Source organism: Papaver somniferum, chromosome 7 (genome assembly GCF_003573695.1).
Source record: "Papaver somniferum cultivar HN1 chromosome 7, ASM357369v1, whole genome shotgun sequence".
NCBI lineage: Eukaryota > Viridiplantae > Streptophyta > Magnoliopsida > Ranunculales > Papaveraceae > Papaver > Papaver somniferum.
Genome location: NC_039364.1, coordinates 37,998,530 through 38,024,359, shown reverse-complemented (window position 1 = coordinate 38,024,359; position 25,830 = coordinate 37,998,530). Strand labels below are relative to the sequence as shown.

General features: G+C 39.7%; 1 protein-coding gene across 9 annotated transcripts; it reads right to left on the bottom strand.

Annotated features, from left to right (window-relative positions):
- Nucleotides 1–9,666: 9,666 nt before the first annotated feature.
- On the bottom strand, nucleotides 9,667–25,198 carry LOC113297012 (serine/threonine-protein kinase EDR1-like). 9 transcript variants are annotated; one of them, XM_026545386.1, is made up of 19 exons: nucleotides 25,046–25,198; nucleotides 24,574–24,608; nucleotides 23,814–23,875; nucleotides 23,190–23,580; nucleotides 22,689–22,886; nucleotides 20,879–21,070; nucleotides 20,526–20,785; nucleotides 18,398–18,523; nucleotides 18,148–18,237; nucleotides 15,909–16,007; nucleotides 14,680–14,766; nucleotides 13,875–13,992; nucleotides 12,769–13,066; nucleotides 11,686–11,809; nucleotides 11,580–11,599; nucleotides 11,162–11,318; nucleotides 10,348–10,636; nucleotides 10,042–10,114; nucleotides 9,667–9,950 (listed from the first exon to the last, which is right to left on the bottom strand). In XM_026545386.1, exons 4-19 carry the CDS (start codon nucleotides 23,430–23,432, stop codon nucleotides 9,868–9,870), a joined length of 2,457 nt encoding a protein of 818 aa, XP_026401171.1. In that variant the 5' UTR covers nucleotides 23,433–23,580; nucleotides 23,814–23,875; nucleotides 24,574–24,608; nucleotides 25,046–25,198; the 3' UTR covers nucleotides 9,667–9,867. The 9 variants fall into 9 exon arrangements, with proteins under 9 accessions (XP_026401171.1, XP_026401176.1, XP_026401173.1 ...); XM_026545391.1 differs by having other exon boundaries at nucleotides 9,693–9,950; nucleotides 18,398–18,520; XM_026545388.1 differs by having other exon boundaries at nucleotides 9,693–9,950; nucleotides 24,581–24,608.
- Between the last annotated feature and the right edge of the window lie 632 nt (nucleotides 25,199–25,830).

The window sequence follows — 25,830 nt, the reverse complement described above, 5'->3', positions numbered from 1 at the left end:
GACGAGGAGGAAGGTTCTGGTGCTATACTTCCACCGAGGAGTGCCTCGACTGCTCAGGTACGCGGATTCTAGCTGCGCTTCTCTTCTTTAGAAATTCAACTGTTCGGGAAAAATAATTCTTTTTGTGTTGGGTTTTCAGGTGTCGAAGAAGAAAAAGATTAAGCCGAAGCAGTCTTCTACCATTGTGATGGGTGAGGCTGAGGCCCATGAAGAAGTTACAAGTCCGGTGAACGAAGAGTTTGCTGAGGACGAGGAGATTACAGATGGGGAGGAACGTACTGGTACTTCCCCTATCAATGTCGAAGAAGAGGTCTGTGTGGGTCAAGATGGTGATGAAGGGAGAAAAACGCCGTGGTAGCTGATGACGGTGTTATTGGTGATATTTCTGTCCCTGTTGGGGATGCCACGGATACTCTCCCCACCCTTTCTCAAGAGTTTTCTTTTGATCGGCTGTATTCTACAGGGGAGTTTATGGATGATGCCCTCGATTTTCCTGAGGACTTCTCTCTCTGTCCCCCAATGATGATTGGGATGTCCTCGGGGGTGCTAGTAACGGAGACGCTGCTGTTCAAGATGGTGGCGCGGAGGAGCATGGTGCGCATGTGGGTGCGACATTTGTGCTGATGGGGCCGTGTCAGAAAAGGGGAAGTCGGTGATTGATTCGCCTGCTGCGGATCTCCCTCATTCGCCGACATCTGAGGGTGAGGACGCCATAATGGATTGGCTCAAGGAAAAGAATCTGCTATTTGTCCCTCATCCCGCCCCTGTTGTTGTGGTGAAAAGGATTCTGACGTATACCCGTCGTATGATGGAAATGTCTTCCAAGGCGCGGGTGTCTGAGGCCTGGGGAAGAAATTTGAGTGTTCCCGAAGCTACCCTTGTGTCGGAGCCTCCTACTTCCGTTGCAGATATGATGGCCATAGCCGACGGGTATCAATATGGCTTTCCTCAGCAGCGTGTCTTGAGGTAAATTTTCGTACGTACTTCTACGTGACGATCCAATTCTTCGGTGAAATAATGTTTTTCGTCTTGATGTGTAGATGATGAGGAGTGAGCATTGTAACCACGTGCTGTATCAGTTCTTCAAAGCGAAATCTCTGAAGCTCGAGGCTAAGCTTCGTCACAGAGAAAAGGAATTATCTGCGGCTGAGGTGGAAATAGAAGAGCTGAAGAAAAGCCTCAAGGAGAAAGAAAAGCTGGGTGAAGCGGAGGCCAGTCTTCGTTCAGAGCTTGTTGCTGTTCGCGCTGAGTTAGAGCAAACTCGCGGCCAAGTTTCAGCTTTCACAGGTTTGGTTCTTTTTTTCTCTTTTTCCCTCGCAGTGTGTCGTCATTCCTCTATTTCTTAGTTGTTCTGTCTGAGTCTCCCCACCCTATCTCCAGTGGGTGGTGTCCCCGAGCTGATATGGCTTCGAAACGAAAGGGCACGGCAGAAATCTCGTATTAAAGAACTTGTTCAGAAAATTAAAAGTGAAGCCAAGAAATGGGATGCTCGGGCTGAGGTATGGCGCGCAAGGCATGTTCAGATGGTCGACATGCAAAATCTGTATAACCATGACCGTGCTTTATTTAATGGTACGCTGCTGTGGACACGTGATAGTCTGCGGGAATCCCGTGAGCGTACTTCTTTGTTGGAGTCTAGGATACAACTGCTGGAAGAGGAATTACAAAAGGCTCGATCCCTCCCTTTTCCAGGAGTTGAGGATAGTGCGCGGTGTCTTATCAGAGAAAGGGACAATGCCCGTGCCGAAGCCCATGCTCTAAGCAAGGCCCTTGCCGCGTCCCGCGTTGAAGTAGCTCGTCAGGCTGAGTCTGAGAGGAATCTTGAAGTGTGTATGTACAGATTGAGCAAGGGGGTATCAGAGATAAACAAAGAAGTCGACCACCTTCGTCACATGGATTCGATGAAGCAGGTAGAATTAGATGCCAGTCAATTTACTCTCACAACCTTCAACTAGATTATAAGAAATTATCCGCGGAATATGATCATCTTGATGAAGCGCGAGATGCGTTGTTAATGAGTATGAAGAGCTTCGGCTTGTGTCGAAGGTATAACCCTATTCCATCGAGTGTGATTGTGTCTTTTCTGTGCTAACTCCCTGGTGTTGTCTTTTTCAGAACTCGAGGGACAACTTCGCGTTGCAATGAAAAACTTGAAAAGGCTCAATCTTCCTTAGCGCAGCAGGAAGAACAGACTAAGCATTTTAAGAGTTTGGCGACATCCCGCGAAGAGGCCGTCGGTGCTGCTTCTAAAGAAGTGAGTCGTCTGTCTTCATTGTTATCCCAAGCCCAACACGAGTTATTAAGCACAAGGCTCGGTGTCAATTGGCTGAGGAGACGAACAAGATGCTAGAGAAGATAGAACTTGGCCTAAAGAACGAGCATGGTCTTGTGAAGAATTATCTGCGTCGTCCAGTTCCTGCTGCCTTGCCTGGCTCCTCGGGACCCTCATCTGGTGGGAGCGTCCCTTCAAGTCTTCGGAACGATCCTGCTGATGGGGCGGCATCATCTAGGTAGAGACCGCTGCATTTTGTAGAGACCGCAGCGTCATTATCCTCCACTTTTTGTAATTATGTAAAAAGAATATTTTTTGCTAGTATCATATAAAGGAATATTTTTTGATGTGTACTCTTCCTTGAATTGGCCTTCACTTTTTGTAATCGTCCTTTATGAAATGGATCCTTTTCTTGATATACCTGCAATGTTGGTTTGTTTTTATTTTAAGCATTGTGATGAAAGACTCTAAAAATAAAAAAGGATTTTAAGTGTTTGGGTGCGATCCCGAAGGGAGGTACCTTCGTGATCGGCTTGAGACCTGTCTCCCCGCTGGCGAACCCTTGGCCAGAGGATTCCCAGACGGTGGGGGCCGAGGCAACGTTCTAGGATATGGGGTTAAAAAATTTACATACACCCATTCCGTCGACCCGTTGCCTTAAGATTGGTTGGGTATCTCTTTCTGCTGGGTGCCTTCCCCCTGGTCTTACACTTATGGACACTGACGGGGGAGCCCTGAGAGATTGTAGATTAACTACTTTCCCCAATATTGTCGATAGGTTTAGTGGGTACATAGAAAGCTTGTTTGATTGATAGGTTGAGGCCTGCAATTCCTCGTCCAGAGATAGAAACATGTAGAGTGTTCACATTACCTTCTTCTTCTGGTACCCTTCACGCAGTTGCAAGGCTGCGTTGCACCTATGGGAAGTATGGTTTGAGCCACTTAGCATTCCAAGGATGTCAGAGGACTTCGCCTTTCAGATTACGAAGGTAGTAGGAACCACCTCCCGCAATATCATGTATTATAAAAGGTCCTCCCCACGTAGGTGCTAACTTTCCCCATCTCTTCTCTCGTTGATACTGTGGGATTGTTCTTAACACATACTGCTCTTCTACAAAATTCCGAAGCTTTACCTTTTTGTTGTACTCCCTTGCAAGTCTTCGCTGGTAATTTTCCATCTTCTGTAATGCTGCTTCCCTTCTTTCTTCTAGGTCGTCCAATCTCTCTAACATCATGTCTGTTGTGAGATTTTTCTCCCACGCTTCGGTCTTTGTGGTTGGCATGAGTATCTCTGTAGGGATGACTGCTTCAGCTCCATAAGTGAGAAGAAACGGGGATTCCCCAGTGGCGGATCTTCGCGTTGTCCTGTATGCCCATAACACATTGTGCAGCTGTTCACACCATCTTCTTTTATGCTCGTCTAATTTTTTTTTGAGTATAAGGGTGAGGGTCTTATTGGTAGCTTCCGCTTTCCCGTTGCTTTGAGGGTATATAGGGGTGGACTTGTTCTTTCTTATCTTGAAAGTATCGAAGAGCATGTCTATATTTTTCCCATGTAATTGTTTACCATTATCAGATACAATTTCGGCGGGTATACCGAATCTGCAAATGATGTTCTGGAATATGAAAGTAAATACATCCACGTCTCTGATCCTGTCCAAGGCCTTAGCCTCCACCCATTTACTGAAGTAGTCCGTGGATACTATCAAAAATCGTCTTTTCCCTGATCCTTCGATGAAAGGTCCGACGATGTCTACGCCCCATTTTGAAAATGGCCACGGGCTATCGACGGAGTTTAACATTGTTGCCGGCGCGTGGATCTTTTTGGCGAAGCGCTGACATTCTTCACACCGTCGGGACATCCTCGCGGCGTCCTGTATCATTTTCGGCCAGTAATATCCTTGCGTTTTTGCTTTGTCAGCTAGTGATCTCATGCCGCTATGATTCCCCGCGTCACCATAATGGATATCTTTTAGAATTCGATGCCCCTCTTTCCGGGACAAGCAACGTAGTAATGGTCCAAGGAAGGATTTCTTGTACAGGACCCCATCCCGAAGATCATATCTTCCTACTTTGGAGAGTATCTTCCTAGCTTGTTTCTAGTCCGCAGGTAAGCTTCCCTTTTCGAGAAAGGCATGGATCATCACTCTCCATTCATCTTCGTTGCTGAAGTCTTCGTCTTGATTTGCTCTTGACAGGATATCTTCTTCGTCAAAGTCGTTATGGATGTCTTCTCCTACCTGGTCTTCGATATTTTCTTCCACTGTATCTTGATTGGTAGCGAAGGAGAATTGAGATGCAATCGAAGGCTCGTATACCCTTGCTATTTTAATAGCTTCGACGTTTTTATCCCTCAGCATGGATGATATATATGCTAGGGCGTCCGCGTGCCTGAGGTCCCTTCTGCATAATTGCCGGAACTTAATGTTCGGGATTTGCGATGCCAATGTTTGGACCAAGGCCATGTAAGCTGAGAGGGTGTCATCGTACACATTATACTCGATCCCTATTTGTCGTATGACAAGCTGCGAATCACTTGTCAGCCTTACATCGGTTACCCCCATCTCTATTATTATACGGAGGGCATGTACGACAGCTTCGTATTCAACGATGTTGTTGGTATGCTCTTTGAATTCTAACCTAAGTGCCTGTATAATCCTTTCTCCGTTTGGGGTGATAATGACAATGCCTATTCCTGCTCCTTCATTATTTTTGGATCCGTCGACGAAGACTTCCCATTGTATTTGACTCGCAGGTTCGAGGATATCCATTGGATCCTTGTTTTCTTCCTCGGCTTCTGGTATTCCCTTAATCTCTTCGTCGTTGTCAAGGGGGAGGTCTTGTGGGGTATTCCCTTAATCACTTGTCAGCCTTAACCTCTTTCCTATCTGCGCTGTAAGTGAGGGCCCTGTGGCTTCGGAACACGAGATGGTGTTGATTGTTCGGTTTCCTTCCGGAAGTTGGACTGGTTTGGTTCGCTTGGATCTATCCTCGGTAACATCCTTTCGTACGTAATGTTTGAGCTCTCCCGCATCAATTAATTTTTGGATCATTAGTTTAAGGTTCTTGCACTTTTCGGTCTGGTGTCCGTTGAAACAATGATATTCACAGTAATCTTTAGACTTCTCGGATCTCGGGGGCTGCTTTCCCTTAGACCATGGCCACTCCAGGTTTTCCCTCCCTTTGATCTCTCGTAGGATACGAGCATAGCTAGCGTTGAGTTTCGTGTAAACTTGATCTTCGAATTTTCGGTCACCTGTTCTTCGTTCATCCCTTCGTTCCTTCCTATCTTCGTGAGGTCTCTCCACTGAGCAACTCCTTTTGGCCCCATTGGTTTGTTCCGCTGAATTGGTGCGGTGAGATCTCTGCGGATATGCCCTCGGGTTTTCCCGTTGAATTTCTTCAAGTCGAGCGTGCTTTTCGATAATTATTCGAAGATCTCCCTCTGTCTTAGGCACGCTTCCATGAATTTCCACAAATAGGGGACTCATTAGGTCCAATCCCCATTTGTAGCAATTGATGCTTACCACTGGGTCCACGCTCCCTATGGCTTGGCAGATCTTGTGCCATCTGTTAGTGTACTCCCTCGTGGTTTCCTTGTAGCCAATCGCTAGTGAAAAGAGCTTATCCATTCCGGTGTTTACAGTCTTGCTGTACATGTATGTTCTTAAGAATTTCTCTGCGAGTTGGTCGTATGAGTGGATGGAGTTTGGCGGCAGATTATCAAACCATGATAATGCCGATCCCTTCAGGCTTGACGGGAAGTATCTGCAGAGTACGGCGTCGTTCTGACCCCATCTAGCTAAGACACGGTTGTAGTACCGAATATGTGCAGCAGGGTCACTGGATCCATCATAGCATTCGAACGTTGGGACAGGGCATTTCAGTGGAATAGGGGTGTTGGCCAAGCGATGAGTTAAGGGCGTAGAGTTAGCTTCTCTCATGACCTCTTCTAACCTACCCCCGCCTTGTCTATTTTTTATTTGCCTGATCTCGGCCATCATCTCATCTCGTAGCTCTTCCATCGCGCGGTGGTGCCCTAAGTTCTTCTGCTCGTTACCGTCTGATTCTCCGTCGTCATAATCCGGGTCGGATACACTACTTCCCCTAGTCGCATCTCCATTAGCCGCTATGACGACTCTACAGTCTCGGTTTGGCTCTGGTGCTTTGGAATTTGCTTCATCAAGTTGTTGGCTGGTCTTCGTGCTTTGAGCAATCCGCTCCTTTAAATCTTGATTTTCTCTGGCCAACAGGGCTACAACATCTGCGTAAACCTGCTGGCTCTTCTTCAGTTCCTCAAGCTCAGCCATCAGTCGATGTGATTGGTTGGACCCCTGATTGGGAGTCCCAGCGCGTGCCACTACGGCCATGGTGCCGCCTTCCTCTACGGTCTGCACTAAAGGTGGCAGAGGTTCAGCTTCGGTTGCTGGCATTTCCAAATAGGGGTGAGTGCCCCTCTGCGGTGCTAGAGCCGCCGGTATGGTTTGATTTTGATCATTTGTTGGTGGCATTTCAAAAGTTGGAAGGTGCACGGGTTGGAATGTTCTGGATTCATCCACCCTTTCTCTTGGTTGATGAAGTTGATTCATGGCGCAAGTTTTGCTAGCCTCTGCAGCCTTCGGGACTACCGCAGCCGCACCGTACTTTGTCGCCGCTGCTCTGAGAGCCGCTGCTGCAACTGAATTAGCGTTCATAGGTGAAGTGATTTCCGCAGTATCTTGCCTTTGACTGGTCATTTTAGCTTTGTCTCCTTTCTGCTTGCTTCGGGTGATGACCGGGGTTGTCTTGGGTGTTTCCTTTGACGAAGCTTTGGCTTTTCCTGCTTCCTGCGTCTTTTCCATCACGGGTCCTTTTGTCGGCAATGAAATCTCGCAGAAACTCGCCTTATTTACTCACAATACGTTCTTTCTGCACAAGGAATTTCAAACAACGAAAAACGGGAATATCCGCGTGAATCGGGTTAGTTGGCGAAATATCTCCTTCCAGGAGAGGATTAATACATACGAGTTACAATACACGGGTTGAAGTTTTATTAAAAGAGATCCTTTTAAAAATGCAAGTAGATCCTTTTTTTAAAAAAAACTACGAAAACCCCCCTGAGAGACGGGTTCGCACGAGATCTAAAGAAAAACGTAAATCCACGGATCAAAACAATAAATCTTATCGAAGATAGTAGGTGGGTTTTTGAATATAATAAAGTTAACAAATGATCTATACGGTCCGAGCTGATAAATCAGAGCAATCATATGCCAATTTAAAATGAAATCACAGGACAAGATAAATCTTTTACCGGGACGAAGTCCCTGTTTCTAGCGTCAAATTGTGAACACACAAATCACGAGGGCATCCGAATGTTCACAACCAATCATCGTAATCTAGAGAGATTTGTGATGATGATATCCTAGTGTTGATTCCTTGGCTCAAAACCTTCGGGTTTATCATAGCCTCATCTAACAACTCCATGCGAGGCGTTTGCGCACGGGATACAGGTAAAAACAAAGAAAGCAAAACGTATAAGTAAAGATCCATGGGGTTAGACAAATATAAAGTGCTGAAATGTAAACAAGACCGAGGTTTACGTGGTTCAGCACTAAGGCCTACGTCCACGGGGTTTGTTGTTTCACCATATTCTTCACGGTTACAAGAGTAGTCGAATGACTTTTGGGTTTACATGTTTTTCTCTTCTAAAGGATTAACTTACACTTGCAATCTCTCTCTCCTTCCCTTCCTGATTTTTCCGATCCCCCTTCCTCTTGGTGGAGAGGGGGTATTTATAGGGTTAGAGTGTGGGACCCATCTCTGAAGGTCGTTGGAACCTTATCTTCTAGTGTCTTGTGTCCATCACGCAGAGGTCTGCGTTTGCTACTTGATCACGCAGAGACATCCTCGCTCGTTCCACGGGTTGATCGACACGTATACTGCTCAGAGTGTTTAATGAAGGTGGTTGAGATGCCTGCTCGTGTCAGACAAGTGTCTTCTGCCCCTGTCACGTTCGTGTCAGCTAACTTTCTCTCCACCGTTGATCTTAGCTTCTTTTGGGATGAGATAAAGTAACTCCTTGGGGTTTATTTGGTGTTCCGTAGTGCATCGTATTTTGATGTCCTGGCCTGCATGCTTTCCACGTATTTTTATATATACACGTGTCTGATGGTGAGATATATGTATACACAGGCTCCTTGGGTGCCACAGCGTGTGGAGGTCTACTTGATCACATGTTGTACTTGACGACTGGATTGAGTTATTGCATTAGCTGGTGACATTTGTGTATCCATAATTAGAAGTTGCGGACAAAAGTAGTTAATGAATGTACATGAGTTTAGGGGTACACATTGTTTCCCATGGCTGATAGGTGTGGGGGAGGAGTAATATTTGTTTATTGGGATATAAGATAAGTTAGTTGTATTGTATGATGGCTAGAGCAGAAGAGTTGCTCAAAGGGTATCCACAATTTCGAAGGGTTCCTCAGCTGTGTGATTAATAACACTCCCTGTGGGGCTATCAGCTCTACATGGATCCATGGATTCCATACCTGAGAGACTCCATGGTAGATTGGATTCTTTTTTTGAACCTGAAACATCATAACTTTACCACTCTTCTTGAGTTGGGTCTCGTGGGATATGAGAAGAACCTCTTCTTCACAAATCCCACAACTAACTTTCAAATCCGTGGAGAACCATAAGAAACACTCTTAGGTTCTTATGGTCTCAAGCATAAAGGTTTTTCAAACTTCTTCACTGAATGTAGCTAAGCTAGGACACTATCCACTGTTTAATTCTTCTTCATTCGACGGCTTGGTCCTCCTAAACCAAAAGGTATTCTTTAAGAGAAACAACCTCGCATGCATGGTAACACGAGACGTACTGTGACATTTTGCAAAAAACAAGATTTTACATCTCGTGTTGTTTTACATCCCTGGAAACTAACCATAGCCCCTAAGAAGTAAAAACGTACGCAGAATATGCAATTGAAGACTCGTACATGTCAATGATAACAACTTAGATCAGAAGAGTCTACATGGGCCCTCAATCATACATAGGTGGGTGCACTATCACAAACTTACAAGAGCATTTTGACGCTAGCTTTAAAGCGTCCATTTCATTAGTACCCATCTCAAGGAAGAATATTACCAAATGGTAGTCATTAGTACCCATCTCAAGGAAGAATATTCCAAATGGTAGTCAGATATGAACTTTAAAGGCGGCAGCCGTATGTACACTGATGCTGACTGTGGTTGGTGGACCGTGGACGTAACCAACACTTCAAAAGACCATTATCATTGGAGTTGGCAAAAAAGTGAAAATCTGGTTCAAACCCTCAATTGATCACACTATTTATGATGATCTGTTATCCTGAAATTCTAGGTAGTATCAGTAGAAGTCCGTGAGAACCTAAACTCAACCTAGTCAAAAGAAAACCTCTTATTGCTTTCAACATATACCTCAAAGGTTGGGCCATACATTCTGTGTAACAAGATACAAAAGAAAACTACTATGGAAAACTGGGCTGATAACGATCTGTTTTCAGAATTACATATCTAATTTACAGTAAAAAAAAAAAAAAAAAACCTGACAACATCAACAAAAAAATGCTGGCAATCAGCACAGTGCGTATTCGCAGTCGAGCAAACGAGTTAGAATCTCCTCACAGCTTGGTCGATCGTCTGGCTCAGCCCAACAATCTGCAATGAGGATCATTAGAAAGTGAGATTTCATGTAATCCCCATCCCATTTGTCATGAGAATTTGGCAGCCAATGGAAATCTGAGATTACCTTGAATTAGTTTCCCTAGTGGACCTTCAGGAATCTCCAGCCTTGAACCCTCATTAGCAACTGCATAAACAACCTAAAAAGCAGAAAACCATCAAATTAAAATATTGTTTACTTTGATATCCTTCATTGGATTTCTTGCTACAGTTTAAGCTCGTATACATCCAATATGAATATAGACTTGTAATACTTGCATACTTGATCCTTCTTTAAAATCAGAATTTTCGTCGTCTCATATTACACTTTCAGAGAAATGGACATCTGTTCCTGAATACAAAAACACAGCACAAGAACATAAAAATCACTCACCTGCATAGGGGATACACCTTCCCATGGTCGGTTCAGAGTGCAGAGCTCCCACATTATCACACCAAGGCTGAATACATCACACTTCTCCGTGAAGGGTTCATTGCGTATAAGTTCGGGAGCCATCCATTCTGGAGTTCCTGCTGACGAGGTATCTCTCATGGGAGATTCAGCCATCACTCTTGAGAGACCAAAATCACATATCTTGACCATGTAATGCTTATTCACTAGACAATTTGCACTTTTTACATCACGATGAACGATCTTCATTCGGTGTATGCACATCAATCCCCTTAAATGACATACAAGAAAGAAAAATCAGATTAATATACACAGGCTTCTGCACATATATGTACTCAATATCCACAAAGTAGGTCACTTAGGCTAGTAGGAAGTCTTAATGCATGACCTCAAAAACAAAATGAATTACCCAAGTCCCTACGTTTGAGGATTACTCGCACTGCTACATTTCATATTGAAACCGTGGGCCATGAGGTGAAATTGATTGTTCCCTCAGCCCTTTCTTCTTTTGTGCCTTCACATTAGCATGTACTATATGCTACTACATTAAGGTCTTTGTTAATCAGATCCCCAGGGAACTCATTGTTCATGGAGGTCTTGGATATTTAATCATTTTAATCTGGGTCATTCCTTAAAGACAACTTATCTTAAACAAAAGAATGTGATTGTCAGTTGGATTTAAGGTGAGCATGAGAACTTTAGAAACGCAAAATGACCCCAAGAAGAAAATTGAAGTACCAAGTAGTTACCAACTGAAAAGTCAAAAAACTAAGGATATCGAAATCTAAGAACACACCTGCAAATATCACGGAGCATTTTTAATCTCCTGCGCAAACTGAGTTTCTTTTTCTGCCCACTCATATGTATTAAATAATACAAGGATCCCATCTCCATGTATTCCGTAACCATTGATAAATGAGGAGGCCTTGTACAGGCTCCAAGAAACAAGATAACTGCAGAAATAGGAAGACACAGTAGCTACACAAGTAAGACCTTCTGTAATAAGTATTTCTCCTTGCAGCATAAAGTAGAAAAAGAAACACGAAACATGATCATGGAATTGGTTAAATTATTCATAAGAAGTGCTATGTATTTAAAGATAAACATACATTTGAATCATACATAACCCTCGTGAACAGCTTTTACATGTGGTCAAAAGAGATGTATAAAAAGAGAATACGGAAAGAAAGCCACTTTTAAGTGTAGGAAAGTACCATTTGGATGTCTAAGGCGGCTGCAGAAAAGAAGGAAAAGCTATGTCAGAGAAGGAAAAACGGAATACATAATCCCAGATTCATCAAAAGATAAACGAAAAGATACCTTAAGATAGAGATTTCATTGCAGAAGTCTTCCATATTCTCGGCAGTCAAATCTTGCTCTAAGAAAACCTTTATTGCAACATCTGTCCCATTCCAGATTCCGCGAAAAACTTCTCCAAAGAAACCTAAAATCAGATAGGAAAAGTTAGATAGGGTTACTAGGAAATATGGTCCTTCAACAAAAACACATGAAGAAAAAATAAGTTATAACCCTTGCACTCCTGAGACATTGCAAATCAGGTACTTAAGCACAGGAGAACATTGAGCAGTCATCAGAAATGCGGTGATAGCCCATGGTCATAATATATGAATCTCGAACTCCTCTACATTATATGTAAGTATGCCCATAGGAATATATTTGTGTACCAAGGAAACTTTGTTTACTAGATTTTGCCATCTCAAACATATGAACACTGGGCCCACCGTTGAGGGGGGCTTTTGGGTATTTGTACATATTGACAATAGATGCTGAGTGTCTCTCTTATGTGCACTAGTACTACTTGTCTTCATTCAAACTATATATTTACATTTGAAATGTCTGGCATGTAATTGCAGCAATTTTCAAATCTAATGGAACATAAAATAATACTGAAAAGTGGGTCACATAAAAACAGAACAAGTAATTATATGTGTGCAAGTCAAGTTCGCAGTTGTGGCTTGTTCTATTTTACCGGCTTAGCGTGTGCGACACACGTATCATCCGTATCATTATTGCATATGGATATGACGAGATACAGTATGTGTTCTAGAAACTAGTTAGGTCATTATAGCATTGGAATTAAAATAAACATGGTATTTCAGCTCGAAACAATGATTCTCTGAGTACGAGCTGACAATGGAAAAGAACAGAAGAGAAGGGGCTTTCCTGGAGCTTCTCTTGTTCTGTTTTTAAATCAATACCATTATCTAGATGACAATTAATATACAAGAAAGGGACTCGAAACCAAGATGTCCACTAGAATTAGTTCAATCTTACCGCCTCTAATTGAACTAGTAAAGATCATTCTTTCAGAACAAACATACATGCGAAACGGTATGCAGATTCTAACTGAGTCAGTAATACCCTTCGAAGAACAATGCTTACCTATCCCAACACGAGTTCCAACAGTTAACTCCGAGTAGTCAATATTCCATTCTTGAAAAGGTAACAGAGGCTTGTTAAGAAATGTCGAAGATTCTAGGACTTTGTTCCATGTTGAGATAAACTCATCTCCAACAAAATGCGGACGCGCACTTCTCTCAGAATCATGGCCTCTAAACGCACGAGGAGATGAAGGTAGTGATACTGCCGTTTGTGAACTTGGTTGCTTTCCAGGATGACTATATCTACCAGATATTTCACTTGATATTTTATCACGCTCATCCAGACTAAAATTTGGTAACTGATACACAAAATAATTTAAGCACCATATCAAGCTGCTCAAAATAATTTAAGCATACATACAATTTGTTCCTGTTATTAAGAGTTATGCAAAAGATACATAATCCACATCCAATCATATCTCGCCTCTAAACTGAGGCAACAAATAAGAAAATTTCTATTTTCAACGTGAAATGTCCAATTGAGTGTATTAAATGTATTTAACAGGAAAGTTTCAGTACAACATCAAGGTATCAAAAAGGAAATTCCACCATTCATGGTTTAATCCCTATATTTTTATCATTTTTACCTAGACTTCTGTAGGTGGGATATCAGCGTCATCAGTGAATTTTTACCAGAAAGTTTTCAGGATGTCTTACATTGATTATAATTGCCCAGGGAGGGAGCTAGAGAGAGAGAGTTAGTGCATGCAACTTAATTCTATAGCCTAATATACCAAACGATGAGGTCAAGCTCCAGTCTTTAATGTTTCAACCCTACTGTAATCTTAACCTGGAATACAAGGATTTTTCGGTTTTTACATAACAAGGTATTCGTGCTGCAAGTTTTATTCTTTAGAGCTGGTTATAACAAATTGGTGGCAACGGTTGAAGAGCTTTGCATTTGAATTTAACTCCATAACCAATTAAGAAAAAGAAAGGAAGGTGGGGGTTTTGGTTGATGTCAATTCATAATATCTTGAAAGAAATAAATCAAAATACAGACAGGAAAAAAAAAAATCATGCCAATAGAAAGGAAGATATGATGCTAAAGAGAAGCAAGGGTATGTTTGTAATGCAACCGCTGACAACCAGAGTATAAATACGTACATTCTTGTGGAGATCTGGACTATCGAGTTTAGTTGGGGAGTTAGAAACTGATCCGTCATGACCTTGTTGCTTTAACAGTCGGTTTTGCTTCAAGGTTTCATTCATAGCTCGCACAGCCCTGTGTTCATTGGACATGTGATGTGAGCATTAGAAACGATAACAGACAATAATCATCGTAGAAAACTAAAAGCGATAACAGACAGTCATCATGAACAAGATATAGATATCCCATTTCACAGAAAACTGCAGCTAAAAAACAGATCCTAGGAATGTCCGGTATATAATTTCAGTCGTTAGTTATACTTTTGACTTTCTCATTGTATAGATAACTTGAGTATGTAATCTATTTAACAACAGGAATGACCACCACCAAATCTGGCAACAATCTGCAACCAGGATAACTTGCATACTAAACTTGAGGAAAATTCCTTTTGACTTTGCCATTACCATAATACAGAATCTAATGATTGTAATCCATTGATCAGCAGTCAAACAGAATTTTTTGATGGTTGTATTAAAATGAGCCTAAATCGGTATGGTAAGTTCTGGCAATTAACTCATTGACCCAGAAAAGCTCCAAAAATACTGAAGCATTTTACTGATTTCTGTGTCAAAAATGATAAACTCTGATAGTGACACATCACCTAGACTGCTTCAAAGGCGGCGCCTTTCTACATTGTTATTGATGGCTTTTTTGGATCCATATACATGCATTCCAGCAGATTTTGTAAAGAGCTTCTTAGTAAAGTAAGTGTTTCACTGTAGCAAAAACTTGGTAAAAGGTAGCAGACGGATAGAAATCAACCTTACGATATCATCGCCAATCTCTGGAGTTATGCTGATGCTTCTCCTTCTAATTCTACGAGTCTCTGACGTTGAGGTACCATCTGACCTGCGAAAATTCATAGCACTTTAATTCATACTAAAAAGATAATGTAGATCCATAGGCGTAAAGAAGAGTCTCACCAAGTTAGAAGTACAATCACGATAAAGAATGTTAACCCTTCCGAAAAATGAAACTAATGCAAAATCTTAAAAGAAATGGCTGAGGGAAAATACAAGCAGTAACATCACAGATTTCTAATGCAACTGGATGTCATCAAAAAACCAAATACAGATACACATGAATTTGGAATGTTATCGAGAACTCAGAATATATCCTATACCAGACATCCTTAAAAGCTACTGCACTAAATTGGAAAGATTAGTAATTATCCTTTCTTTCAACTCAAAAGTCCTGCTAATCTGACATGATGTTTCCATCAGCAATGTAAAAGTGTGGAATAGTAATTAGCAAGAATCTGGTATGGAAAAGTCTGGCAATATGGTAGGGACGACCATAGGCATGTTGGCAGGTGGAAGTTATTCAACCCCAAGTCTAAGTAACTCACTAAGAGAGAGAGCTTTTGCCAAGTCTGAATTACAGTAATGAACCTAAAACTGACATTACAATAAAAAGTTAAAAATCATATATGACAAAAAATTATATGAAGGATCTGCTGAACTACTTGAGAATCTGGTGAATTGACATAAATAAAGCAATAACTATATAAAAAGGATGTGTCAAAGAAAGAGGAGATGCCACAGTGCCACACAACTTTCATTAACAATCCACACAAGCAGAAAATAAATCTCAATTTCGTACGGATGGTTGGAAAAGCAACTTTCATCATCTTAAGGATCGGCTGAACTACTTGATTCTGGTGAAATATCTACATAACAAAAGCAATAACCTTTCACTTGGGAACACAATCGCGTAAGACTTATCCATGCATTCAAGGCATCAAAAAACAGAACCACAACAGCAAAATGGCTCATTGTATCGTAGAGCTATGTTTTGGAAAAGCTCAGAGAAATTGTTTGGTGAAGTATGAGAAGATCTACATAAAAGGGAAGCACAAATAATTTTAAAGCAGCAAAAAACCAGAAAACTGTTACACAAACATGACTATATATGAAATGAAATGAGATACTGCAGTAACACGTAGAAGGACTGAGAAGTTATAGACTGAAATATATTGTACAGAAGATGACCTTGATGGAGTTAAATCATCTGCATATTCTCTAAATGATTGTCTACCACTGCCGCTGAGCATGGAGCGTCCACGTCCTCGAAATAAGGGGTGTTCTGGACTGCAAAAGGTGATAGTAATCAGAAAACAAGTACAAGGAAGTTTTACAGTGATTCAATACAAAATACAAATTGAGTAAAAGATGTACATGTTACTGTGGTGCCACTACCTGGGCTAGTGTCTTTACTTTTAACTAATAAAACATTTTTTGACAAAGGTGAGATTGAGTTAATAACTGATAGCGGTCAGATGTGTTTTTAGGTGTACCAATGTTGAATGATAACATACTATGACCTATTGTACCAAAAACCCCAAACTACATGACATGTCTGCAGAATCAAAAAAGGCCCAGAAAACATGATTCCTAGTATGAAGCTACATTGTGGAGATAAAATGTTGTCAAATACTGTTATAGCTCGAAGCTTGATTACACCTGAAGTCATCTGTAAGTGAGGGGAGGAATGCAGCTGATTATTTTCACATGATAGAAACCAATGCTAAACTTTGCATTAGATTGTGTTGCTGAAGTTCTAATCCAAGAGGTAGGAGCATTGAAACTTATAAAAGAAAAGAGGAGCACAGGGCTATAAAAGGGATAATATACCATGACTGTCTCATGATAAAGTTGTGGTCCCATAAAGAGCAGAATTGATGACTTGGGCAGAATAAGCTATCTATGAATTTGGAAGACTACATAAAGGCTACAGCAACAAAAAATAAACAATCTACAACTCACTCACATGACCAGAGATTTACAAAATAGCCAACAAAAACATAGGAGCATATAACTTATACGCCATTTCATCTGAGGAAGTAATAAAGCAACACTGAACAAAGAGATATCAGCAAACACTCAAGGAGCACCATAGTAGTATCAGTCAAGGTATTTCGAATTGTTTGTTGACACTGACAAAGTCAGGGAAAACCTCTGAAATGATTTCAATAATTGGGACAACTGATTGGGAAGGCTTGATTTGGAAACTAAGGATGCTAACAAAATGTAAGTAAAACCCAAATGACCAAAGAATGTGTAAAGTTGGGCCAACAGTAGTAGGATCAGACTTGAGTGGAGTACGTTTTCCAACAACACAGTAACGTGATGAAGCGAAAATTTGAAACGGAATCAAGGATTGTAAAGACTCGTCTTTTTAAGCGCTCTATCTTCCTCCTAGAAATAATAAAACGTCCACGTGGTACAGGGATTAAGTAAAAGTTAAAGCACTGAAAGTCTGAAACTAATAGGTACAACGCCCATACTCAGGGCATTAGAATGGCATCAACTGTAACAGATCAAATAGGTAAGCTAAAGCCTATGATTCAAACCAATTTGAGAAATGACAAAGCATTTGCCAAAAAAAAGAGGCACTTTTCAACGAGGTTGAAATCTCATAATAATATGAATTAAGGACCTCACATGGTCTGTATCAGGCAAGAGACACAGCTTTTCCTACCTTTGGACCCCTCCTAAGAAGAATGATATCTTCTGGGGAAACCCAAATCATATTGCGGCTAGTGGTTAAGTGGGACAGTATCACGGTGTTATTAGAGGAATCTGATAATTGGTGGAATGCACCAACTAAATGATTAATGCAGCTTAACAGAAAAACATAACCAAACCTAACCCACTACAAGAAAAAAAAACATAGTTTGATGTACATCCAGTTAACTTCACTCATGCGATCACTGTGAGCTTGATATTACTATTTAAGTTATGTAAATTTCTAATGGGGTGTTATCTCTGTGTCAGTATGAGTACCTCAAAGCCCAAATAACTTTGAAGCTTGAATCTGTTTACAGAACACATTAACACACCTAAACAGAAAGGAACTTATTAATTTTGGTCAAGTCCGGTTTATACTGCTCGTGCGTACATGATTTAATGCACTACTTCCTAGGGACCACATGGAAATGGTAAGTCCCTTGCAGTGTGAACATTAACATCCCCACCAACCTGGCGTTTCCTTAAGAGACTAACCAACATGACATTTCCTTAAGATACTGAGGAATGTACAGATAATCCAAACAAGTACTGCCCCTACTACTCTGTAGCTGAACCTATAAAGTCTAGCAAACCTCTTATCATATAGATATCCAACAGCACATAGCGCAATACTTAAACTAGTAAGCAAGTTTCAAGGAGATTAGTACAATTTCTATCCCGAATAACATGCCAAGGCAAGTAGACGATGAAAGAGTAAAACCTTGAACTAGCTGTCCGTTGTTCCGCGATTACTTTTCTTCGACTACGACGCCAAATATTGTTTGCGATGTTGGGATCACTATGTGATAAACTGGTGAAATAAAAAAATCAAAAACAATTACATCACAACTAAACAGTGTTAGAATTGACAGCGATGCAGGTACTAAGCTGGAAACTCTTGGAAACTCTAATAGCATAATATGCATTGGATACTACTTCTAATAAATTCATTAGAAAATATTTAAACCTACCTTAGCTTTCCCTCACTGGAGGTCGTTCTTCGCAACATTATATTACGTGCTGGAGAACCTGATGCACTAGATGCTTCGAATTTTCGTTGGTATAAGCAATGAAGGGTATCATCTTGCTCGGGACTACTATAAAGGAATAAAGCGATAATCAGAGCACGGCAAAAAGATCTAGATGATCAAAATAATTTCCATATACGTAAGGAAGGCAGAAATTATCCAACATAAAACCAGTGCAGCTCTTTCGTTACAGTAAAGATTCCACTTCTCATTTATTTCAAGATTAATGTAGCATAAGATTAATCGGATTCTTTACTATCATATTATGTCAATGCTTTTCTGCCATACAACTTATGGCGTCATAATCGAGAAGATACTATAGCAAGAAACTACTCAATATTAGGAAAATTCGCTTTATCTTGGATTTATTTACCAGTGAAGAAAAACTAAAATTCTCCCAGAGCAGCCTTGATATGGTTACCCTCAAATTGTTATTTCTTCCAGTTGTCCTTGCATCCGACTGTCTTGTATTAAAGAAGCACCATCAATGGTTCTAGTTCTTAGATGTGCTAAAATAAATATTGTTATATCAGTAAGTTGAACCTAACAGCTAAGGACACGAAAACAACGATAGTATAGTGGCTCTAAGACTGATAGCTAAATTAAGGATTTAGTTCTCCAAGCGTAAAAACCAATGAGAAAGGAATTACATTTAATCCATGGAGATTCAACATAGAGATAGCTAAAACGATCAACAGATTTTGAGAGAGAGACTAAGAAAGTAAATAAAAAGGACCAGTTCAGTGCATATTCTCAAGAAATTCCCTATTACTCCCCTTCGCCTAACTATAGCTTCACCACAGTCCTGACTCTAGATCAGAGAAAAGGCCCTATCTTATGAAAGTATTATGCAAAGGAGCAGTTCAGTTCATATTCCAGTTCAGTCCTGACTGTATAGAGAGAGAGACTAAGAAAGGAAATAAAACGGACCAGTTCAGTGCATATTCCCGAGAAACTCCCTACAAGGCTACAACTCCCCCTTCCTCTACCTATAGCCTTCACCGCAGTCCTGGCTCGAGATCAGAGAAAACGCCCTATCTTATGAAAGTATTGTTCAACTCAATCTACAGAAATACAACTAAGAAGAAATTCAGCGAAGACACTAGAGAGTAACAAGATTTGTGTCCTTGACACAATTACAATGGCTTGGGATAGATTGTTTGTCTAACGTACCTCAGAACTAAAGGATCCTAGAACTGATCTTGAAACCACAATAAATTGGATGAGAAGGGGTGTACTTGAGCTTGACATGTGAAACGACCATAATTTAGTGCTCATTTAGACCCAAGGATTTCATCCAACGAATCAACACGGAAAAGAGGAATTGCAAGCCCTAAATACATACAGTATAATTATCATTTCGGGTTAAGGGTATCGTACTCACCATAAATGACACCAGTCACACAATCTGCTTTTAAGGAAATAAAATACCCCTCCACCTTAGAACCCGTGCTATTCCAGATTTTCGGACAAAAAAAAAGAAAAAAAAGACTTCTTTTTCTTGTCCAGATGATAAACGATCAACAACTTACAAGCTGGTTTTCCTATTCAACATGAGCTAATATAGACCAATATTATTTTTACCCATGTCGACAATATCAAAGCTCAAAACCCGGAGAAGTTCTAATAAAAATGCTTTACACGAGTCACTAGAATATACAGTAGAGAATTATATGTTATACACCACCACCCCTAGAAAGGTGAGAATTACGTTCCTCTAACTTTATGATCAATTTAATACTCTGCAGAATCCCAATTTCAGAGCATTTTTTATTATCCAATCCATCATAAGACATATACCTTCCAACTTATTTCCATGTAACAAAAAGTTGAAAGTAACAGAAAACCACGGGCAAAATACAGCACAAGATGCACAAGGTTACTCAAAAAAGTCAAGAATATGTGAACTCAGATTTTGGAAAAAGCCTTCCAAACATATGTTACCATTCTATATACACCAAGATGCACAAGGTTAGCTAGTTATAAAAAGAAAAAACAGTACTTCTGCAACTTAAGGACGGTTAAAAAAGAAACAAGGCTCAAATGTGAAGACGAGGAATTATCAACTTACCCTTCAACATCCGCTCTATCTGAAAATCCATAGAGAGGACTGTTTGGTTCAAGAGGTGAATCACAGGAATCATTCTCCGCGGAGTCGCTCTCTCCTGCAGCAGATATATGAGACATGAAGACCGCCCTACTCGAATATGGAATTAGTTGACCTGGAAAACGCATAAGATCAACCAGTAGCTCCACAGAATTCAGCACCACAATCACAGACATATGTTTATATGAATCTGTGTGTTCAATTGCACCATCAGTAGGTAAACCCTGAGAAATAGAAAAATGCAAAATCACTGAGAGTAAGAAATATACGAATAACATAAGTTGTTTACCATGGGGAAACAAAAAGATAAAGCTTACCACCACCAGCCTGCTTTCAAGCCCTACAGTATCTGCAAGAACTTTGAATAGGATAGCTCGTGGTCGGCATAAGCCATTCTTTATCTGTCCTAAAAGCTGCACACCTCGACTCTCCGAAAAATGAGAGTTGTCTTCAAGTGCAGCTTTTGCAGGACTTAGTTCAGAAGCTGGTCGCTTATAGAAGTCAGAAACCTGAACAAGGAAGTTGAGTTATGTACAAGTGCAGATATGTAAAACAAAGTAAAACTGTAATAGAAGGTACGACTCATTCACTTAGCGACTATTTCCAATTAGTTTTCTAAGATATGGAGTCATAGACTTAACAACAACAAGGCGTAAGTTCTCTACATTGAAGGTGGATTACCTGAAAACTATTTCGTTTATTTTTTTTTTGGTCAACCAGCAAAATTCATGTTTAAAAGATAATACTCCACTGCTATCAGCTGTGAGCGTAAAACAAGAGATACACAAGAGAGTGACTTACCATACACTTAGAATTCTCATGTAATTACTACAAAAGTCAAGGTGCCTGTAGATTATGGGGAATTTTATTTATGAAAAGAAATAAAACATGATCAAACTTAGGTCCGTCATTAGATCTTTAAATGGCTAATGAACATTGATAAGAAATATCATTAATGTATATTGAATGATTGATGTTGAGTAAGTCATAGAACTAATTACTGATATACAAGCTATAGGAAGTTCACTAGTATTAATAAAGAAATCTTGAACGTATTGCAATCGAAACTTCCTACAAGATTAATTATTCAATCTAATGGCAAACATCTTGAGGAAAATATGAGACACTAAGAGCAACCCCATCTTATTTGTATCTTTAACAATGAAAGGCTGCTAAGACTTTTTACAGATCTTAAGAAATAATTAAGTTGGTATGCAGAAAAAAAAAAAACTGCTATTAGGGAAATTTATTCCTGTTATAGTATAGATGACTTCTGTGAAATAATACAATTCAGTGAAAGCAATACGAACCTAATGGAACGTTGCACTAATCCAGAAAGGATCTGAAAAGGCTGACCTATCATCTTAAATCTCTGAGCCAAAATGGGGCAAACCTAGTATTGACAGTAATATTTGTGGTGCCAGTTTAAACATTATTACTAATATAGTAATATATCATTACCTTTTACTTTTCCCCCCTTAAGCCAAGTTACGGTATGTATTAGGAGGATAGCAAGTATAAGCTGCCTATAACAGATCTTACATTAGTGGGGCCCATTATTAATCAAGTAATGTTTAATCAAATATTTCATATACATATATAATAAAGTATATGTTCACCTATGCGCTAAGTGGCAAGTGGACACGCCAATTTAGAAATTGAACTTTTGTGTATATATAAGGTAGAAATAACATAAACTTAAGTTAAACATAGCTTAAGATTTACAGATTATGCTCCGGTGTTCCTGCTGTTAGCATTGCCAAAAATGTTGCTTCCAAATCCCAATTATATATCTGAAACCAGTGTATATTATTTACTTTTTTATGTTACTATCAATGTAAACTGGAATGATGTTTATGTCAATGACACCAAAAGAAAATAAAGCATTTATCCTATGCAGCTATTTTCCACATAACTTTTGACCTTTGCTAAAAGAGTTTATACTCAGCCCCCTGACTAGAATTACACAGATCTCTTTTAAGTTAAACTAAACTATACGCAATCAACAACGTTTAACAATTACTTCAATGGTAACGTGCATTAATACTGAAAGAATTATGTCTCACTATATATGAATGTGAATGACAAAATAGAGCTGCATAGCTAAAAAGGTCATAAATAACTCACCAGTCCAGCAATCTTCTTGATCATTGCAGCTGGGTTAGAACCTCGCACGGAGGCCACCATTAGGTTTTTTAGCAGAGATAGTTTCTTATCTTTCTCACCATCAACCAGGATAATATCGGCCCGGAAACCTTCTAAACCCAGAGCATGAATTTCCTCTGGAGAAGGAATGTGGTCGAAATGTTCCTTGAGTTTTTTCTCCTGAGGGTATAGCAATTCTATCAGAAACCAAGCATGTTTCTCAGACAATGAATTCAAATCCTTGACAACCAACCAACCAAACAAAATCATAGATTCATGCTTCAGAAGAAACAAAAAACTAGTTTATGGAGAAAGTAATCACTGATTATTAAGAGTAACTAAGGGTATCTAAGATCTTCCAACCCCGAGAAAAATTATTTCCATAATAGCTTACAGCAAAATGCATTACTAAAGAAACAATTCTTCTTGTCTTTAAGTAGAAACTGTCAATTTTGGAAAGCAACATAAGCCTCTACTACTAACCGGAATGACAGAGTAAAAACCATTAGGAATTGCTCCAGAAAGCGTCCCTGTGGTCCAGAGAATTTGTGACGCCGTTTGCAATGACAGGTCATCTCGGTCAGGATTGTACATTTCTTTACCATTCAAACTCTCTTCTTGAGCCAGAGAAACAGATCGCAATTTGTCCATAAGTCCTGACGGCCACCAGTTAGCATTAGAAGACCCTGGTTCCGATGGCCCGGCATCTTCTCTTGTATCTTCCATCTTATTAGAGCTTTAGAGTACAAAACCATTTCGCCTCACTTCTCATCCCATAAAGGACATCGAAATTCTGGAAGAAATTCTTATACGACCATGAATAGGTGAGTGAAAGTCTTTTAGTATAACTTTGTTAAGCTGGATACCATATAACCTGCAATAAACGACAAGTATACAAACTATATGAGAGTTAAATGGCGTATGTAAAGTACGAGCAACATGTTATCAGGACCCAGATTATCTTCAAAGAATCAAAATAACTATTTAAAACCTTAATAGCAGGTCAGAAACACCAGAATAGGGAAGAGTAATAATATGCAAAAATAACCACATGATAAACCAGAAAACTGAATTGTCTGACGAAGAAACAAGATCTGGTAAACCAACCTGAAATATAGGTAAATGTTTCTGTTGAGAACAGTTGCCAGTTCCAAGAGAATAAAGCTAGCCTAAGATTGAAGACAGATAAAATCAAGTGATTATAAAACTTAGCCAATGACATATGAATTGATGAATAAATTCTTTAATGGTAAACTCATGCTGACTAAAAGTGTGATGTTACAGAATCAGTCAGCTTATATAGGAACGTATTCTGGTATGGCAGCATGAATTGACCATATTGCCTGCTTTGTGCATGTGTGAAGTGAGTTTTTGTGTACAATGCTTCAACGTAGACCAGTATTATATTATTTTCACTCTGCACAGTAATATGCATACTGTTAAATTATCCACAATAAACCCCACGTACGGGAAACAAAAAAAAGACACAAGGAAGGACAAGCGGGCAAAAAATTTCCACCAACTTAAAATAGAGTGGTTCCATTCGTCAGTAACATATTCTTAACTCCATTCTCGAAGTATAACATGGACACTTTCATTTCCAAAACTAGCTCTCAAAATCCCACAACCAAAAAATAATGTTATAGAAAACTCAGTCAATAGCCTATGCAAGTTTGTTAACTGAAAACAAAACAATAGGTATCACATAATGCTACAAAAAGAGAAGAACAAATAAAATTAAGCATTCAATAACTTGAACAGAATTCCGAATGATAGTAAAGTACTTGATACTGAGACCGAGAGTGATACTGAAGAAACACAATATAGAAGTACAATTAAGTAATAAACTGCCATAAAATGTACTTACTGCTTACACGAATAAACGCTGCTTTCAAGTTCAATCTGCAAAAAGGCAATTATAACACAAATTAAGCCCCAAGACATGTGCTAAAAATGGATTAAAAGAAACACCCCATTTGAAAACTGTACAGATTTGGGCATTTAATACCAGATTTCATTCAAATCAAAACCAGATTGTTGTTTCCAAATTACAAGGAAAAATAAATGAAGTAATACCTAAGTAGTATTAATCTAAGGATTTATTCAATTTTGGAACCATGATCTGCATGTAAGACTTTAATCTTTTTTCTCCACAGCGAATCAAATTCTAAGTGAATGAATCGTCCGATCCAGATCAAATGGATCGAACGATCCAAGACTACAGCTAAAGCTAATCAAATTGAAAGTGCCCTATAACAGAGATTTAGAGAAATTGAAGAAAAATCCTTTAATCGAATGGATAAAGATAGAAATAAAAATAAAATCAAGATTTTTCTTACGACTGGATATTTTGATGATGGAAATCCGAAAAATTAGGGTTTCAATTTGATCTTTGTATTTTTGTTTCCTTAGTCCTCGGTCTTTTCTCCTCTTTTCTTCACACACGCGCACACACACACTCTCTCTCTCTCTCGCTCTGTCTATCTGTGTTTGGGCGATGAAGAAGATGATGAGAGAAAAAGAGGGATCAAATTTTTCTCAGCTGTAGGAGTAAACGGGCACGTGCAATATTCACGTGTATTTACACTCTGCATGTGTACTGTGTCTGTACTGTTGAGCTAACACCAGTGCTAGGTACGGCATGGTCAATAAAAAGTCAAAACAAGATTTCTGCTATTAAAGTAACTATTTGGTGTTTAATGTGTGTTGATATTTGTACTGGTAGGGTTGCATAAATGGAGGAAGGAAAGCGGTACTTTTTGTTTTCCCGAAGTTGACAATGTATACTGCAAGTGCGTGTGATTTTAAGGAATTGATTGGTTACACTCTACAACAATTTCACTCTCTAACACTGAGACTCCTAGTCTGTCATAATTCATGGATCAACTATTGGATTCCTGCAAATCCTCATCCTGCTATGTATTTGTCTACAAGTTTGGCTAAACTTCTTGTGGGTAAGATTTTGACTCTCTCTTCTCTTTACAGTGTTCTGCATTTACTAAAACATTATATAAGCATATCTCTCTCAAATCATGATAGAAATTTCTCTATCTCTAGTCCCTTCTATAAATTGAACCAATGCACTACTCAAGAGACCTCCCCCTTGTATGCTTACTGGTTTTTT

Coding starts and splice junctions, on each gene's coding strand:
- LOC113297012 (XM_026545386.1), bottom strand. CDS start 23,432: ATGGAAGATACAAGAGAAGATGCCGGGCCATCGGAACCAGGGTCTTCT. Junction 14,767..15,908: donor GATGATTTAACTCCATCAAG/GTCATCTTCTGT, acceptor GAATTTTCGCAG/GTCAGATGGTACCTCAACGT. Junction 11,319..11,579: donor CCGCCTTAGACATCCAAATG/GTACTTTCCTAC, acceptor CTATTTCTGCAG/TTATCTTGTTTCTTGGAGCC.